General features: G+C 58.8%; 1 protein-coding gene across 2 annotated transcripts; it reads left to right on the forward strand.

The window, feature by feature from the left end:
* Positions 1-275: 275 nt before the first annotated feature.
* Positions 276-11,592, forward strand: HRH2 (histamine receptor H2). 2 transcript variants are annotated; one of them, XM_026122735.2, is made up of 3 exons: positions 276-412; positions 5,793-7,828; positions 11,451-11,592. In XM_026122735.2, the coding sequence occupies exons 2-3, from the start codon at positions 6,726-6,728 to the stop codon at positions 11,467-11,469; spliced, it is 1,122 nt and encodes a 373-aa protein (XP_025978520.2). In that variant the 5' UTR covers positions 276-412; positions 5,793-6,725; the 3' UTR covers positions 11,470-11,592. The 2 variants fall into 2 exon arrangements, with proteins under 2 accessions (XP_025978520.2, XP_025978521.2); XM_026122736.2 differs by having other exon boundaries at positions 6,264-7,828.
* The last annotated feature ends 7,857 nt before the right edge of the window (positions 11,593-19,449 follow it).

Consider the following 19,449-nt stretch of genomic DNA (forward strand, 5'->3'; position numbering starts at 1 on the left):
GACCCCAAAGCCTTCACGCTCGTGAGAAAGGCACCGGCAGCACGTGAGGAAGCTGCAGCAGGAGGCAGAAGGTGCCCTCAGCCCCTCTCTCTGCCGGGTGCAGCTCAGCACAGTCCCCCATGCCACGTGCCCAGAGTGCAGCTCCTTCTCAGCATTTCAAATTTGCCGGATGATAACCTCCATGCCTGAGTTCACAGCTCTGATCCCACCCACTTGTGGTCTGACTCATGTTGCAGTCACCACGCTGCCTGGATATTGCTGAGCAGAGGGAAGGAGGGAGGGAGGCAGCCGCCACTCACCACGCACACGCTCGTGCCTCCCTGGCCGAGCTGGGTGCCCGAGCTGAAACTTGGAGAAAGCACCGCTGAGAAGTGCTCTCACCTGGTCCGCACGGCTGCAGGGACCCTTCAAGGTAAAGCTTTTGTTTTATTTTTCTTCTGGTTGTTACGCTGGTAAATTACTGCACAGGTGAGATCTCAGGGGGTTTGGGGGGTCCTTGCCGCAGCTGGGGATGTGCTGAGCACCTCACGCTGGGCCACCCTGGGTCAGGGCAAGGCTGTCACTCAGCAGACCCTCGCGCTGTCTCTCTCTCACCCTGGCTGATGCAGAGTGCAGTTTAGGGACTTGGTGGGGACTGATGGAGCCAGGAGCATCAGCAGGACAAGGAGGGGAGCAGAGGCAGCGCCCTGCCCTGGCCAGGCAGCCGCAGGAGTGGAGCAGCTCCCCTCTCCACGAGGTTTGCTGCTGAGCCAACTTCTGCACAGAGCTCCCCGGGCTGTTTCTCTTCCCTGGGCGGTGCAGCAGCCTGCGGGGGTGGCCCTGGCCAGGGGCACAGCAGCCCGTGGGGCTGGGTGCCAGCACAGCCCCGTCTCGCCCAGGGCTGGCTCTCACGGCAGCTGCCGGAGCCACATGAAAACGCGCGAGTGGTGGGTACTGGCTGTGCCGCCGGCTAGGGGGCTGGTTTAGGGCATAAAGGCAAATCCAGGGACTTGTGCGGTAACTTCCGCTGCTCCAGCAGCACCCATGAGCCTTGTGCCTGCATTTTTAGTTTCACCCTTCTCATGAAACCTTTGCAGAGGAAACTTTTCAGATGCTGGCTGCTCTCTGCTGGTTTCCGTGCATCTCTCTGCTCCCTCTTGGTTCAGGCACCCTGAACTCTCCTACCCGCAGAGCCCCCGGTCTAGCTGGGGCCTTCCCCCTGGGAGCATACAGAAGGCAGGCAGCCCCCCATGGGGAGGGGGCTGTGTCCTGCTCCCCCAGCCCCTCTGCTCACCCCATGGGCAGCAACCGCCGGGTGCCATTCAGAGCCTGATATCCCCCACGCCAGCACTCCAAAGGAGCCCCTTGGAGCCAGCCGGCCGTTGCATCTTTTTCAGGAGGAAACAACGGGGCAAGTTAGAGCATTTTGTTCCTGCCTTTCCCCCCCCTTGCACGTTTATGCATGTGGCTTCCCCGGGAGCGAGCAGGGACGGAGTCAGGCTGGGAGCAGGGCACAGAGAGTACAGGGCTGCAGGGGAAACCCGAGGGGCAGGGGCAAAACTGCCAGGGAACTGCAGGACCCCCATGTCCCCCCGCAGCCCCAGGGGTGCGCAGAGTTTTAGAGGGGGCTCAGACTAGCTGAGCTGTGACTGTGTGTGTGTGCCTGTAACACCACGGGGCGAGCGGTGTCCCCTCTCCCCACCCAAGCAAGGGCTCGGGGCACCCCACGCAAATGGGCAGCACTGCCCCGGGGAGGCACGCGCCTGCAAGGAAGAGAGGGAGAAAAGGCAGCAGAGTTCAGCAGCGGCGTTCGCTGAGGTGCAGGGATAGCAGTGCACAGGGATGCCAGGGGCCGCAAAGCCGGACAGGCAGTGTGGGGAAGAGTGTCCCTTCCAGAAAAGCTACTCAGACATAAACCAGGAACAACCCCACAGCCTCAACAAAGACCTCACAGACAGCAGGGCAAGCTAGCTTCTGTGCTGCTCACACACTTGTTCCTTCTCACATTGTCCTTGAGCCTCAATTCTGGCAAGTTTGGTCTTTTCTACCTGTGAGACAGGCTCATGGCTCTGGCAGAGGGGTGGAAACAGCACGTTTGCAGAGGTTCCTGCCGTCCCTTCCCGCTCCTGCCATCAGACCTCAGACATCCTCTTTCAGACCAGAGCAATCCCTCCCCTCCTCCCTGCTCCACAGCCCGGCCTGAAGCACCGTGCACAGAGCGCACAGATGTTTAATCTCTGGAAGCACTTGAACATAATTTTGGAAAGAGACGCCGACACTTTGCTGCAAGTGCTGCAAGGCTGGGGAATTTGTTTTGTTCCTAATTGACTTTTGCCAGCGCTTTGCTCAAAAACATGTTAAAGCAGGAGGCAGAGAGGGTCTGCCTGAGAGCAGAGCCATCCAGTCCCCAGAATGGAGCTAAAACACTTAATGCAGGGCTTGTCCTGAGTCCACTGATTGTCACCGTCACTGTCTGTGCCCTCTCAGGTTGCAGGAAACACTTCCCAAAGACAGGCTGCCATGTTCAGTGCTCCTGAGCACTCCTTTCTGCACTTGCATCCTCTGGTGGTGCAGAGTTACCTAGACTCTTCACAGATTTTAAATAAACCTATTGTGCCAGAAGTGGAAGCACATAAACGGGGAACAGCAAGTGTATTACTTGTACTGCAGAAATGGGCACTATGTCCCATTAGCCCTGCTGCAAAAGTGCACAAAGTGCTGGAACAAACAATGCTTGAGGAAAGGAAGCTGAAAGACAGACAGGGGAGTAGGAGTAAAAGAGGGTAAAATGCAACAGAAATTTACCATATATGAATCACAGCCCCCTCTCTAGAGGAGATAATTGACATTTTAAACAGGAACACAGTGGATCAAAGTACACAGCCTTCAACAGAGCAGAAAATATCTATTCAGGCAGGAATTACTATAAGAATTGTAAGGAGGTTAAAGAACCACCTAATGGGGAGATGACATTACGTTACAATGGTAGGATCATTAATGCTCTGGAGAAGGCTATTAATGGAGTTCCTCAAAGATCAGTCTTGAGATGAATTTTATTTAATGGCTTTCATTAGCAATCTGGGCTCAAGAAAACAGGAGTCCTCTAAGAAAATGTATTGGTGAGAAACTTGGGAGAAGTTTTAAAGTGAAAAAGGGACTAAAAGTACTGCAGGAGAAGAACCAGAGGATCTGAAGATTTACAGAAACAAAATAGTTTGGCAGTAGTTCATACATTTAGGCATTAACAGCAAAAATTGCTACCCAAAGCTGGGACTCACCAGTTGAAAACAGCACAGGAGAAATATTTGGCTTTTAGGCAAACCCAGGATAGCTGTAAGGAAAGACATGCAATCTTAGGATGTGTCAGACAAGTTTTCACAGCAGAGAGAGCACCCATCAGAGTACTAGCGCCACTGGAAAAGGCGCTGCAAGGACTTCCCAGAAGCACTGCCCTACTCTGGTCCCTCCATGCCTGGGGTGATTTTGACCAGGAACAGGTCCAGACAGCGGTACCAAGGATAAGCAGGTGAATGCAAAAGCTACCTTACGAGACAGGGCTGCAAGGGTATGATTTTTTTTTAGCCTTTTGCTAGAATGGCTGTCAAGGGAAACAGCTGCTCCATGCACACATAGGTCAAGGAGGAAATGAACCCATTCTGCCAAAAGGCAATGGGAGCTGAAGCCGCACTGTGTGAAAGGTGGCCGTGAGTTAAATGAGTGGAAAACAGGTGGGAGATGTGCAGTCACCAGAGCAGTGATGCTCTGGAGGGGGCAGGCGAGAGCCTCAAACTTGGTGCGTCTTTCAGCAGACTGCACTGTGCCAGGCCTCCAACGGCAGCAGACTGACCCCGTGGCCTCCGCTCCTCAGCCAGCCCTCTGGCCTGTTTTTCCCACGAAGCCGTGCCCAGGCACAGAGACCGCCGTCATTTGGGGGAGTATTTCCATGCACTTGTTTGGCATGGGATCATCTGCTCACCCTGTGCCACAGAAAGGGTCTTGCTTTTGGAAGAGCCCTGCCAGGATTGAGCACGAGGCTGCTGCGTGGCATCCTGCAACCACCTGGCCAGCAGCAGGTCCTGCTCCACCCTGTGGAAGAGCAAACTCCCACGAGTTTTGAGGAAAGAAAAGAGAAAGTGCCTAAGGAAAGAAAAAAGAAAGCGCCTGTTTCTCATGCTGAACTAATTAGAAAAGCAGTAAGAGACAAACCTACTTCTGGCCAGGACTGCAGTGCGGGCCCAGGGGCTGCCAGGGCTGCTGATGGCACAGCCTGCACAGGGGGATGTGAAATACAAGTCCATACAAAGGGACTTGAAGCCCAAGCCCCACACTGGCAGGGAAGGAGGAGGCTGTGCTGTGATGGGCTCATCCAGCACCTCTGGGCACAAGCAGCATAACCGGGATCCTCCACGGTGTCAGAGTCACAGGAAAGCAGCAGGTTACCACAAACTGTGGCTGGTGCTGAGTGCATCAGTGTAGCTGGACCACTGTGACCCACCAGCAGAGCTGGAGCTGAGCACCCAGGAGAGTCCACATGTGCTGCAAGAGCTGGTGGCAGCAGCAGGTTGCTGATGCGTGGCAAAGCAGCCACATAGGAGGCTGTGATCCACCCACAGCATTTTCTGAGTGTGCTACTCCCCCTATAATTTATCCTGCCATTTCCAGCATGTTGGGAGCAATGAAAAAACATTCCTTTCACTTGGAAATACCCTTCTCCAGGAACAACCTGTTCTCATCACTGCCATCAGCAGGCAGGCAGCGCTCAGCTTGCTCCACGCTCCTTTTGTGCACAAAAAGCTTTTTTTGTGAACAAAGAGCTTTCCATGACAAGAGCCTGTGCTTCAGCGGGAGGCGAGGAACCGCTCTGCACGCGCCTGCTGCAGCTGAAGGCATTGCATCCATCTCTGAGCAGGCTGAATCCCAGCGGCCAGACTGAGAGGACCCCTGTCTGGCAGCGAGTTTGCTCTGCTCACCAGACTGCCTCCGATGGGCTGCTTCATCGCTTTTCCTTCGTCTCCAGCTCCCCAGGAAAGAACAGGGCTGCAAGTATCCTCTCTAATCCTGGTGGTCCAGTCCCCACATTTCCAAACTGCAGTTCTCAGTAATCAGCGGTTATTTACTCCGGAGTCTCTCAGGTATACTACCTTGCTTGGCCTACATGCCTTCAACCTTGAACACAAATCACCTGAAGAGTATTTCAGCCTGATCTGTGTCACGATCTTTTTCTCACAGAACGAGTTTAACTTTAAAAATGTCACCTCTGTCCTCTCCCAGGGCTGGAGTTTATTGTATTTGCTCCATTTCCACTGCCTGTTGCCCAGCCCTTCCCTCACCTGCAGCCTTTCCCCAGGGAGCCTGCGATAGCCGGGCCTCCTGCGCCATCGCGGCAGTGGAGGCAGGTGAGCCCCAGTCACCTTGCCCAGGAATGGCACGGCGGAGCGAGGCCACATCAGGAGCTCTGTGGCAGGAGCCAGGGCCAGGCAGTCCTGACTCCTAAGCTTGTCTCTGATGCCCTCTCTCACTTTCCCTTTGGAAGCCTTCCAGACTCAGATGCCACTTGCAGTCATGCAGGAGCCAAGAGCCCTTTGAATCTAGCAGCAACATGGTTCTGGAGACCAACCATTTTCAGTTGCTAAAAGCCCTTTTGCAAGTTGGAGGGGTTTGCCACATTGTTTCTGCCCTTGTAAAATATAGCTTGTTGTTATTTATGTCCAGACAGAAAATAGATATAAAAAATAAGGCTGCAAGGGACATTTCCAGCTATCTCCTCCCTGGGATACTTCATTGCCAGTAAAGTGGTTCCTCTTTCCTTTTAGGAGCCCAAGCAGAGCAAAGCAATGATTTCCTCTCCGGGGTGCATGAACCAGAGCAGTGCTGACGCAAGGGACCAACACAAGGCACGGGCTGCCAAAGGACCATCCAAAATGCAGTTACTAAGGCAAAATTTCACAAGCAAGTGATTAGTTTTACAAACACAGCTGACCTTTAGAAATTCTCAGGAAAGACACTTTCTTCGTGCCCTCCCAGTGCACTTTTTACCGCAAGCCTGTAGGAACTCAGTGCCTTTAGACATCCTATCCATAAGATATGTAGTCACCCTCAGGGGCTGGAGGACGGAGGCAGGCAGGGACTGGTGTTCCTAGCTTCCAAAGGACTTTCCAATTCAGGTCTAAATGGGCTGGAGCACCTAGCAAGCAGCAGACACACTCACAGCCAGGAGGGATCCAAGAGGGGCTGCTCAAAGGACCTTCCCCCACTGCAGCTCTGACTTGGCCTTGTCTTTCCAGGTTCTCCCTGGGAGGCAGCAAACCTCTGTCCCAGTTGCAGCACTACCAACGGGGAAGGCACATAGCCCAGTCTCCTCCTTACTGTTTCCAACACAAATGCACAGAAGAAGCAACAGAAAAATGAAATCACACAAAACCTGACCCCACTCTCTCCTCAGAGGAAAGGAAAAAGCAAGAGAGGATAAAGGAGCAGCTGAGACACATCAACAGCAGCTGCAGAGGATCAGCTCCAGCACTGAGCTCCAAGGTGGGGTCAATGAGCACAAGCAATTTGCAGGTCTACATCTTTCCCTAGACTATGTCATTCCTAGCATACCAGGTTGAGCATGTGAAGTGACTGTAATGTTCTCTAGGGTTGTTGTAGGCACAGAGTAAGTTTGAAAAGCACTCCAAAGTTGCCTGGTAGAGGCTTACTCCAAGTAGCCACGGAGAGCAGGACATCTCCATCCATGCCACTTCACTATGGATCCATGCCACAACCTCACAAGCCCTCCAGAACCCATGGAATTCCACCTGCAGGTGCTGGTCGGGTCCTTCCTTGCCATCCTCATTATGTTTACTCTCTGCGGTAACATCGTTGTCTGCCTGGCTGTCACCTTTGATCGTCGGCTCCGCAGCCTGACGAACTGCATCATCGTCTCCTTGGCCATCACTGACCTGCTGCTGAGCCTCCTAGTGCTGCCGTTCTCCGCCTTCTATGAACTCACCCACGAGTGGCCCTTTGGAAGTACTTTGTGCAACATCTACATCAGTCTGGACGTCATGCTGTGCACAGCTTCCATCCTCAACCTCCTCATGATCAGCCTGGACCGGTACTTTGCAGTCACCACCCCGCTCCGCTACAGCCAGCTGGTCACTCCCTCCCGGGTGACTGTGGGCTTGGTCATTATTTGGGCGGTTTCACTGATGGTCTCCTTCCTACCAATCCACTTGGGCTGGAACACTGATGGGACAGCGGTGCAAAACACAGCTTCCAACTGCAGCAAGGAGTGCAAGCTGGAGGTGAACCCAGTGTATGGGCTTGTGGACTCCTTGCTCACCTTCTATATCCCTTTGGTCATCATGTGCATCACCTACTACCGAATATTCAAGATAGCAAGGGAGCAGGCCAAGAGGATAAACCATACGTGGTACTGCAGCAGCAACACCCCCATGCCGCCCATCGTGAAAGAGCACAAAGCCACAGTGACTCTTGCAGTCGTTTTGGGAGCGTTCATTGTGTGCTGGTTCCCCTATTTCACAGTGTTCACTTACCGGGGGATGTGGGGGGACAGCAGCGTGAAAGGCACACCCATGTCCATCGTCCTCTGGCTGGGCTATGCCAACTCAGCCCTGAACCCCATCCTCTACGGCACTCTCAACAGGGATTTCCGGGTGGCGTACCAGCATTTGCTGCACTGCTGGAAGACAGGGGGCCCCCAGGGCTCCTGCCTGCCTTCCCTCCGCAAGGCCCAGCCCAGGGGCAGGGGCTGCCAGCAGGGCCCAGCCGGGCAGGAGAGTAAGCCTCTGAGGCTGGAGATGAGGAACGGGAAGGGGATCTTGCTGGCTGACGGAGCACTTGAGAGGTAAGAGCTTTCTCGCAGGTGTGGGTTTGGTGGTAAGTCCATCCCCAGAGAGGAAGGCAGAGGTGGGGACTCCACATTGTCTGGACCTTCCTTTTATATCTGGACTTTCCTTCCTATCTCGACTTTTCTGTCTTTACTGTTAAGCAATGAGCTGGATGCCTCAGCAGAAAATCCTTGGTCAGGCAGCACTTGCTCGCTACAACCACATCAGCATCAGCAGGGCCCCAGCTTGCATCCCTCTGCACAGGTAGCACTGGTCCAGCTATGCGAGTTTTGCAAGGGGAGCTGCCGGCACATGGCAGGGCAGGCTGGGCTTCCTGACTGGCCCAAGCCACTGCCACCACCTCACAGAAGCACAAAATGTCCCTGGCTTTGCTGTGTGATGGGGACAGCCGCTCTTCAATGTTGGCCATGTCCTGCTCTCTGATGGCAGGTGGCCAGCAAAGCCTGGGCACACATCGGAGCTGTGGGGCACTTGGAAAAGGTCACCTCCCGGCATGGCAGGGGGAACGCAGTGTTATCACTGGGGTGTAGAGAGCTAACGCACCTGTGGTTCCCCTGAGCAGTTTCGGGGGTTCCCTTCTCAGCTAAGACACTCACCCTCATTACGGAGCCTCCGTATTTTGGCTGTCGCTTTGCATCAGCAGTGAATTCGGCCAACAGCAAGTTCCATTCCTATCTCTGGAAAGAAGCAAGAATAGGCAAAATTAGGCTGGTAAATGTTTTTAGAAATACAAATAGCCATGCAAGTTAGAGCCAAAAGTTTCCTCAGCATTGCCCCAAGCACATCACGGGGTTGAGACCCTCCTGGGGTGTCCCAGGGCTGCAGCCCATGGGTGAGGGTTCCCAGGCAGTACAATGTGGGATGAGGGCGAGGGTTCCCAGGCAGTGGGATGTGGGAGCAGGCTGGGCAGCCCACTGAGCCAGGGCAATGTGGGTGAGCTCTGTGCCAGGCTGCAGCAGCGATCCTCTCCCTGGGCATCTGTGTCCCTGAAGAGGGGGCCAGCCCTCACACCGCCTTGCCCAAAGGCATTTGCCCGCCTGAGCCTCAGGAGAGCGGAAGAGGCTACTCTCTGCCATAGTGCAAGCTACTGCTGCTCCTGAGCCTTTAATCTAACCTTTTACAATTCCTGATAAACAGTGCAGAAACTTTCCATCCCATAGATAAGGCGTCCTTTTGCTCCTGGCTCCCAGTGTGCCAGCATACAGAGAAACATACAGAGAAAGAGCTGTGCTGTTTCCTCACACTAAAGTGCAGCTCCTGGACAAAGCAGCTGTTCAGGGAGAGCTCTTGTGCTGGGACTCCGCACACAGCTGGGGAGAGCTGCCAACGGGGAACGGGCTCACAGGAATTCTCTACAGCAACCAAAAGAGATAAAAGAAGAAGTGTTGATACCTTTGGAAAGTGCTGCCTTATGGTAAAGTGAGAATAATGAGCAGGGTGCGAGGAAAAGGGGAAGGAAAAGGGGTTTCTGTTCCCCAGGCTGAGCCCAGAGCTGCTGGAGGAGCCGCAGCTGCAGGCGGGGCGGGGCTCAGCCATGCCCCTGCAGAAGCGGTGCCGGCGCTGGAGGTGACGGAGGTGGCCGCCTCCAGACAATGTCGGCTAATCAGATAGCGAGTAGCTTCCCGGGGCCACAGCTGCTCATGGCGAGCTGTGGTCGCAGCAGCGAGAGGCTGGGTCACCTCTGGAAACGCCGGGTTTGCGTTTGGGACCCCCATCATGCAGTGGGCCACCCAGCCGCCAGACTGGCCTCGAGGCGCTCTCCGAAGTGAGCTCCCTGACGAGGAGCTCGCCAAGCCATGGAGAGAGCTAAAAGCAAAGGGAAAGCAGTGAAGCAACCTGCAAGGGGAGTGACCGCTGGGACTGCTCCTGCGTCGCTGGCTGCCAGGTCAGCTCCTGCGCTGCGGCCCCGTCCCGCGGAGGCAGGCGCGTTCGCTGGCCATCAAAAGGATGGCTAGCAAACTGGAGGCAAATTGTGCTAAAAGCGGATGCTGGTGGAAGGATGTCTGCTCTGTCCCTCCAGGAGGACCAGGCAGGATTTTATTTATTGACAAACTGAATCTTGCAACAGCAAACAGCAGCTGATCCCTGGAGGCAGAGCTGTGCTGCTGCCAAGATGGGTCCTGCACAGAAGCCATGGCCAGAAACCCAAGGGAGGGTGGAGGATGGTTCCTCCCGCTTGGACAGGGCCGGGACAGCCGTGGGGCCGAGTTGGGGCACTCGGCCTGATCTGAGGGGCAGATTTAGCCCCTTCCCATCACTCAGGTGTGTTTGAAAGAGAGCAGTGAAAAACTCAGAACGGCTTCCAGCCGGAGAAATAACTCAGCTTCCTATCCGGGTTTGCACCTAAGGGAGCCCAGTGTGGGGGGAGGAGGGCAGGTGCCAGCCGGCGCATGCACACACAATGCTGGGGGAAGCTCAGGCACAGGGGTTTTTCTTGACCTTTTTAAATGCAGCGCTCACTTTACCATCCTATGCAGCATCGCAACTGTGGTTTCTGCTTGCGATCAGATAAGGGTTCACCTGAGCTCCGGATGATCTGCTGTTGCTCGTGCTTTCTCTGTTTCACGTGTTTGCCTGCTCGCTCGCGTGGAAATGCTACCAAGGATCTCCTGGGGCCCCTTCCAGCCCTTCTCGCTGGAGTCGGATATGTAAACCAGCAGGTTGCTTCCCCTGCTATTAGGATGGCGGATGAGCTGGATCAGCCAGGAGAAGGTGGTCCCAGGATTTATCTGAGCATGAAAGGGTCAGCAGCCCATTTCACCCCAAGCTCAGACAGAAATGATAGATACGTCTCCCCACTTCTTCTCTCCTGTTATGAGGCCTAGAGAAAAGGCCTGCAAAACCAGTGAGAATACTCAAGTACTGTGGTGAGTCTCGGGGTGCCAGAGCTGGGCTGGGGAGTCCAGAGCGGGGCAGTCCTTTGGAAAACAGGAGGGGCAGCACAATCACTAGAGCACCGGGAGCACTTCTGCGGGTCGGGACCACGTAGGGCTGAGACTGCAGGGCCAAACAGCAGTGTGCCGGGAGACCGCTGCTTCTCTTTCCGCACGATGCTGTAAAAAGGCAAGGCAATTTGTGCCCCAGTAATGAAACAATGAGGGAAAACAGCAGCTGTTTGCACATCTGGTTAACTTCAGGAACTCACTGCAGTGAGACACGACTCTTAACAGGACCATGCTGAGCACTGGGCATGGCTTTAGGTTGTGAGACCACTCACAGAAGTCCAGACAGGTTAAAAGCCTGAAAAAAAGCAGCGTTCAGCATGAACTGGGTACCCATCAGGTAGAAAACTGCGCAGCCGCAGCAGCCAGGGCCAAGCACGCGGCTCTGGGCTGCCCTCTTGCAGGCGTCACGCTGTGCTCAGAGATGCTTGGGGCACGGCTGTGCCTGTGCTGCATGGGCAGAGAGAGGCCAGCTCCCGTCGGAAACGGTCACATTTCCAGCCCCAACGTGGCTGGCCTCAGTGGGGCTGAGCAGGGCAGGGAGCACATGAGGGAAACACAGAGCGAAAACGGGGGCCTGGCGGGCTCATCCCAGCTGGCACCGACCCGCTAATATGCTCTCTCTCTCTCTTTTTTTCTTTTATTATGTCTTCATATATGACTTAACGCTTTCCAGCACTGGTGCTTCACCCTGAGCCTCAGCCAGCCCGAGGACATGTGTTTTGCAGCCTTGGACTCCCGGCTGCCCTCTTCCAAAATCCTGCAAGGACAAAGCTAGATTTTCCCCAGGGGGAAACTGCGAGGCAGAGGCAGGGACTGCAGGGTGAGTACGGGGCCGAGCCTCCGGGTACCAGCGTGGGAGGGGGTGGGTGTCCCTGCACGGGGGCACCCAGCACCGTCCCACCCCGGTCCAGATGGGTGCCTGCTCCAGAGGGCGGTGCCATCAGAGGTGCAGCTCCTCTCCTCTCCCAAGCTCAGCCCCAGACACAGGGGGGTGCCCTGCTCCCCCCTCAGCTGCTCCAGGATTTTCAGCTAGCAACAGTGGGTGTTGCACGGCTGTCCCGTGACGCCCTGGGAAACGCCAGTCCCACTCCACCAGCGCGCGAGCCGGGGGAGCGCTCGGCAGGCAGCTTCCTCAGTCCGGCTTCGGCTCTCTGCCCCGCTTTGCTGCTCCTGCTGCTGCCGGGAGCTGCCTCGGTGCACTGCAGAGGCGGCCGCGCGCAGGGCACACATTTCCAGCACGCCTCATTTTCATGCAAGCCGACATCGGCTCTACAGAAATTGCCGGCAGCTTTCATGGCAATCCTGGCAGGGCTCCCGGGGCAGGGTGCTGATGCTGCATTCAGCACTGCCGCGCTCCCCCCGGCAGCGCGGGCTGGAGGATGTAGTCACTTGCCACTGCGCGTGAGGACGTCTATCAGCTCCCCACTTACTGCAATGCTTCGCTGGGAGAGCCAGGCAAGGTCGCCCTGACCTCCACGCGCTCTCCCTCAAGCACCGCCTGCCGATAACGTGGGCTCTCCCGTATCAACCGTGCCCTGGAGAGAGAGGAGGTGACCGGTGTGCTGCCGGCAGGTCTCCTTGTCCCTGCTCCCTGCTGAGCGCTGCTCCTGCAGCCAAGGTCTTGCAGGCGGCACGGTGCGGCACTCCTGGCACCGCCAGGCGCCCAGCGGCGCTGTGCAAGGGGGCCCCTTCCCCAGGTGATGAGGCTGAGGGTGGCAGCCTTCATCCACCCACCCGCCCCAGCACACTAATTCGGGAGCATGAGCACAGCCAGCAGGGAGCTGGTGCCCGAGCAGGGCAAGGCTACACTCTCGCCCCCGGCTCAGAGCCACGTCCCAGCACGGAGCAGCAGCCTGCACCGCTCCAAGGGGATGTGAGTCCCTGTGAATCACCCCCGACAGGGGGAGGGAAAAGGAGAACAGGAGGCTCAGCTGGTCCTCTGACCCGAGCAGGGCCACGCGCAACCATGGGGCAGAAAGGCAAGGTCCCTGCGGCCCCAACCCCTGCGCCACGGGAGGGAGAGGTACAAAACCCCAAGCCCTGGGGGCAACAAGTCGTGAACCTCCTGGAGGGGGGAAGAGGGTGCTCAGCCCCTGGCAGCCCAAGGCAGAGCCATCTTTGCTCTCGTCACTGCCTGAAAGTGGGGTGGGGAGCCGATTCCAGCTCTGCTGCTTCACGCTTCCCCTCTCCACGCTGCACAGATCTTCCAAAACACATCTAGTTTTCACTAGGGGTAGAGGCAAAATACCAGCTTTCCTCCCGCAAGAGAGATTGCCGATGTAATCGGCAGGCTGAAGTGAAGCTGGTTGAGGGGAGAGGTTTGCAGATGTGAGGTCCTGCTACCACCACAGATTTCCTCTGCGAGCTCTGGGGGCGGGGAGCGGAAGCACCATCCCGCGCAGGGCGCCCATCCGAGGGAGCCTGCTGCCACGCCGAGCACACCCTGGCCCCCTCCTGCAGCGCCCACGCGGGGGTGGGCAGAGGGTCTGTGGGGAGAAGGAGCGCCCACGAGCTGCTGGCCCCGTTGGGCTGTTCCTGGAGGTGGCAATTCACCCGCTGCCGGCTGGGCCACGCAGAGGGGAAGAGTAGGCAGGGAAAGCCACAAAACAGGCAGCCAAGAGGTCCGAGGCTACATGAGCCGCTGAGCTCTAATCCAACAGCAGAGCCATGCAACCACGCTCAGCTGAGAGCATCCTCCCTGCCCCGCGGTCCTTCCCCCGCACCATGGCTCTCTGTGCAGTGTCCCTCGTGCCAGGAGCAGGGCAAAAGGGAGCCACCCGCCCCCTGAAAACCCGTTGAACCGCCTCTCTTCTCCTCCAGGATCCCCATCCCGGCACGCAGCATTTGCCCCGTCCCAGAGCACGGCTGGAAAGGCCTCCGCCTGCCCAGGTTTCTTCCGGAGAGGGTCGTGCATTGGAAGAGCCCTTGGTGGAGCCGCAGAAGAGCTTCCCCCACCACCCCATGGGGGCCACGACACCCCCAGCATCAAGCCCACACCAGCCTGCGGCAATGCCCAAGGAGCCAGGCTCGAGAGCCAACGTTCGTCCCCAGCAAAGCAGGGCAGCAGGTGGGAAAAGCCCAGCAGGTCGGGTTGGGAGGGAAAGGGCTCAGAGCAAGGGCAGACCAGGGAGAAGGGCCCTTGGCATGTCACTGCCCTCCCAGTGCCCTCCCTGGGAGCTGTAGGGGAGGGCAGAGGCCCTGGCACAGGGCCAGGCGATGGGGCAGGGGGGCAGGGCACGGTGGCACACACCGGACGCCCCTGCAGGACCCACGCTGGCGAAGCCCCCCCTCTCCGAACCTGCTCTGTACCCCCTGCGTGGAGACGGGCACCAGGGTGCCGTGCCGCGGGGAGGCACCCAGCCCCATGCTGGGGTCGGGGCCCTGCACCCTGCCCTTGCAGGGGAAAGACTGCGAAAACAGGGTGTTGGTGCACTGAGCCTGGGCAGAAGTAGTAAATATAAAAATATATATATATATAAAAAATTTTTAAAAAATTATTTAACCTAGAAGAAAGACAAAGTGATTTATTTCTTTAGACACACTCTGGCCTGAGAAGAGCCTCCCATCCTGCTGCCCGATCCCCAGCCCTCCGTGGGGGCCCCTCTGTGCCTGGTCCCCTGCGAGGCAGATGGGGACCTGCCGTGGCCCCGTACCGGGACACATGCTGCAGTGAGCACGGCCCACTTGGCGCGGGAGGCAGGTGGCATCCAGCTCCTCCAGCCGCTGCCACGGTCCCGGGGTCCTCGCGCCCCTGCCCTGGGCCAGTCCTTGCTCTGCCAGCTAGAGCCACGGCACAGGGTTGGGAGCCCAGGGCCACCACAATGTCTCTCCAGCTGGAGATGGATGTGGGCACTGGGACGCCCTGGATCCCTCTAGGACAGTGCCTGGGAGCTCAGGCAAGCTGGGCACATGCAGCCCCCCCAGGGACAAGGGCTGCAGCCCATCCTTGTGGCCCCCGGGACACCTTGCCTGGTGATACTGCCTCCCTGCAGGACCCCCGAGCCAGTGGGAAGGAGGGGGCTGCACGGGGAGAGGAGCAGCTAGGATGGGAAAGAAGACGACCCCCGCTCCGTGCTGCAGAGCAAGAGCTTTCCTCCTGGAATAAGCCTGACCCACATCACCTCCAGGCAGGGGTTCTCATCCTGCATCCTGCAGTATTTCTGGGCATAGGGGGGGCCCAGCAGACCCCTCTTTACAGAATCCCTTCAGTGATGGAGGGTGCTGAGCCCCCAGGCTACCCCATTTTGTGCAGGCTGAGCTGCCCTGGCTCTGCTCAAGGAGGAGAAAAGTGCAAGGCAAGCACGTGCTCCCAGGTGCATCCCCAGCCACCTCCACTCCGGGACACTTACCTGGAGTCTTGAGGTCTCCAGGGGGGTCCCAAGCTGCCAGTGCGGCACCCGGCACCACGGCCAGGCCCAGGGCCCAAAGATGCATGTGGCACCAGCTCAGCCATTGCCAAGGACGCAGGGGCAGCAGAAGACCCCGGGAGGTGCAGGGGCCGCGCCGGACGGTGGGACGGGCTGCTCGCAGGCGTCCATGCCCGCACCCGCGCACCTGGGTGCCTGCGGGGCTCCGGGTCCCCCGCAGCCCGGGCAGGGCTGGGAGCGGCACAGCGGCAGCGCAGGCTCGGAGCTCCCCCTGCTTGCTGCCGGGGACAGACGTGCCAGGCTGCACCCCTCGCTCCTGCACAGCCCCGGTGCCGGCGGGGAGCAAAGCCCAGGGGCTCATCCACGTGCGCCCCAGGCTTGGCATCCCGAGAGCTCCCGCAGGGCTCCAGTCTGCCGCCCCGCGTGGGAGCCCTGCTTGGCTGCGCAGCCCTGCTGCCACCTCCCGGAGCGGCCAACGGATCCAACACCAGCGCCAGGGCAGCACTTACTACCTCGTGTCCCCGTGGATTTGGCCATCGTGCCAGCAATCAGCAAGGAGCCGATGGCTGCGCCACAGCAAGGAGGGCTGGGGGGAGCCGTGCAGCCCGCCGCGCAGCCCAGGGCATCTCATGTGTCCAGCAAGTGAGACCCCACAGCCGGCCTCCCAGAGGACTCAGCCTCTCCAGACAAACCAGGCGGGAGCAGGCCACAAAACACCCACAGCATCCACCCTCACACCGGCTCTGGGAGAAAGCACTGAAAAGCAAACACCCAAACCCCTGCCACCTATGATAACAATTAGGGACCTATCTAATTGCAAAAATAATTGCAATTCAAGTGTTTAATTACCATACTAAGCAGGAAGAGCCGCTCCCAACTGTTCCAGTAGCATTCCCAATCCATCAAACAAGGTTTGGGGCTTGTTTGGGGTTTTTTTGATTATTAGATTGCAGCCCTGGGGGGATGAAGAGATTTGCTAATTAGGGTCTTGGAGAACAGCTACCAATTCGGAAACACTTGCTTTTAATTTCAATACTAACAAGGCTGGAAGGGGGAGAAAGCCAAAATGCAGAACATCTGTGCAGTAGCTATCTGCACTTCTGATGGGGGGACCTCGCTGGGGCGTGCAGAGGCCTGGCGCCGCTCGGTGCATGCACAGGCCCACTTCCCCACGGGAGGCAGGCGCTGCGGCCAGTTAGCTCGGCGTCAGCGCAGACAGGACGAGGCTGCTGCAGCAGGTCACTGCCATCACCGCAGCTGCCGCGCAGACTGATCCAGCCTCGCTCCGTTCGTCCGATTCCCCCGGGAGAACTTTGACGGCGGTCGCTTTTGGGGCCGATCCCGGTCGTTTCGGCCAGTGGTGCCTGCCCGTGGGCCCCGCGTGCTGCCGGTGCTGCCGCGGGCAGGAGGGGCGCCGCGGGAAGCAGCAGTGGCCGCGGGGCTTCGCAGCATCCCCCCCCCCCCAGGAGTGCAGCGGAGGAGCGGTTGCTGCTGCGGGCCGGAGGTGAAGGAGTGTTTTCTCCTTTTTAGATACAACAGAAACATCAGAATGGGAGAAAACACGCTGGGTTGTTTTTGGGTGCTCCCGACCTCCGTGGGAGCGTGGCCGTGGCACCGGAGCGGGGAAAAAGCCACTAGAGGGCACAAGCAGGACAGAAACGTGGCCCCAAAGCCAGGGTGCCTCCCGCTCCCCCCCATGCAGAAGTGCCAGCGGTGCCCAGAACCCCCCTGCCCCGAAGCATCTCTCCAAAAACGCGGAGAAAAAAGCTGGTCCCCACTGCTCCGATGGTTTCGGCGCGCCTCAGGCACTGGCATTGCACGGCTGCAGCCCGAGCTGCCGGTGCTGGAGGCATCTGTGCGCCCGCCTTCTGGGGGAGGAAACACCAGGGACCGCAGGGCCTGACACCAGCGGGGAGAGGCAGTGCAGGAGGGGACGTGGGGACACCGTGGTCACAAGGGAGGCCACGTCCGGGCCAAAGGGCCGTCTGGAGAGCCCCAGGGGCACAAGCTTGTGGCAAGGGTGCTCTGTCAAAGCCATTTTTCAGACACAGGTTGCCCTCGCGGTGCGTTTTGCAGCACAGAGCCCTGGCGTCTCCCACGGCGCTCGCACGCTGCAGGGACGCTGGGTCCCTTGGCGTTGGCGGCCGCCTCCTGCCCCGCAGCAGGGGCAGGGCTCGCCCCGACGCTCGCCCCACGCCTGGGTGGCAGCAGCCTTCGCTTGCTCATGATGCAGGGGGGATTTTGCAAGGAGGAAAAGGGGAGAAATGACACCAGCACCCAGGGGTGAGCGCATCCCTGCAGGGACCTGGCCATGGCGCTCAGGCCAGCGCGTCCATGGGTGGTGCTGGGACCTGTCGGCTTCTCCGCAGACCTGGCCGTGGCCGTGAGCACCAGCTGCACTGGCGGGTCGGGAGGCTGCATTGCAGAGAGCAGCGAGACAGAGATGGAGCAGCAACTCGGCAGGGTTACTCTGGCCTCTGAAGGCTTCTGACACCCTGGCAATCCCCAGCCAGGCACTTCCCAAAGGGCTGGGAGCCGCCTCTCCACAGTGGCCCCTCGTGCTTTGGGCCAGGCAGGCAGACCCACGGTCCTGCCGGGAGCCATCTGCCCATCGCCCAAGGCTGTGCGCGGGATTGTTTCCTCCTTTCCCGTCCTCCCCAGCGTGTACTCCAGGCAGCCGCTCGCTTCCCCATGCCTGCAGCAGGCGCTGCTTTCATTAAGGCTCCAGCACCAAACCAAACACCATTTGTCAATGAGACGGGTGCCAGAGGCAGCTCTGCTGGAACAGATGCCCCCGCTTCTCGTATCCCCCCCAGCAAACACCCGTTACAACAGCCGCCCCCGCACACGCACGCCTCCCGGGTGCCGCACGCACCTTGCATGCACACACACGCACAGCCCTCGCACAACCCCCAGAGCGGGCTGTGGTGAGCACGGGGCACGGGGTGGTCCCCTGCAACCTCCCCTTGGCCACACACACGAGCCAGAATGGCCCCCAGGCTCAGCCAGCATCCCACAGCTGGATGCTCCCCCAGTGCCCCAGCAGCTCTCAGCATCGGGGCTGCTGCCAGGTCTCAGAACATTGCTGAGATGGGGGAAAGGAGAAGCCCTCGGATCTGGAGCGACCCCATGCTCTGCTCCAAATCTCCCCCCCGGCACAGAGCAACGGCGTTGGGCGCCGGAGGAGAAATCGCTCCGGAGAGAGCCCAGGGCTGAGCCGCAGGCTCCTCTCCCCATGCTGTGAATGTGGTCATCCTTCCTCCCCACCAGCCAGAGGTCTTCCTCACAGAGCCTGCCGGGATCTGCCTGGCCTCCACCGCGGAAGCCCGGGGCAGTGGGGGGGCCGGGGCTGGATGCGGCTCCCCCGGGGTGGCGGGCTGGGAGCTTGTCCTGCTGCAGCAGCAGGCAGCAGTTCTCGCTGTACTACGGCTCCCTCCGAGCACTGGCACGAGGCTGCACTGGATGCAAATACAGAGCGAAAAGCCCCCGCAGACAGCACTATTACGCAGGGCTCTTGATCCTTCTTACTTAATGGGAGGCATTTTTCTGTTTCATTTCCCTTACCCTTGGAGCTGAAACCGCCTTTCTGCAGCAAAACAAGCCAAGCCAAAGAAATCCTGCTCTCTTCCCAGCTTGTGGACTCCCCTCCCTCCCCTGCCACAAGAAATGCCCGCCGCACGGGCCTCCTCTCACCCAGGATATACCGTGTTACCGGAGGGATGGCTGCGCCAGCTCCAGGCTGCTTTCGGGTCATTGGTCCTCACGCACCAGCCTCAAATGCGCAGAGTCCTGCAAGAGAGCTGGGCGCTGTGCACGGCTCCGGCCGCGCTGCCGCGGGCACTGTGCACGCCGCGGGGGCCTCTTCCCGGGGCCGGGGACACCACAGGCAGCCCCGGCCGGGGGTGGCCTTGGGGGGGCCCCGCGGGGGAAGCGGGGCAGGGACATCTCCGCACACCACCGCAGTTGTGGGGTTTTCTCCCCCCACTCGCAGAGCCGCAAAGACGTCCAAAGCAACTCATTTCCACGGCCCCCCCCTGCTCGCCCTCCCCGAGGTCTCCAGGACACCTTCGCTCACTTGGCCTGTTTCAAGGTTGTGCTAAGTCCACCGTTCATTACTGAGTAATTAAGCTCTTAATTAATGGACTGGTTTCCCCTTAGAGCCCTGGCAGCATCTCTTGGCTGGACTCAGATGGAGCGTGCGGTCCTGCCAGCCCACACGGGTCTCTGCGCCAGCACCAGGCCCCACTTCCCGGCCACCGCGGTCCAAAAAGGCCCCCAGGGCACAAGCAGGATGGACACGTGCCC

Source organism: Dromaius novaehollandiae, chromosome 15, assembly GCF_036370855.1.
Source record: "Dromaius novaehollandiae isolate bDroNov1 chromosome 15, bDroNov1.hap1, whole genome shotgun sequence".
Taxonomy (NCBI): Eukaryota; Metazoa; Chordata; class Aves; order Casuariiformes; family Dromaiidae; genus Dromaius; species Dromaius novaehollandiae.

Coding starts and splice junctions, on each gene's coding strand:
- HRH2 (XM_026122735.2), top strand. CDS start 6,726: ATGGATCCATGCCACAACCTCACAAGCCCTCCAGAACCCATGGAATTC.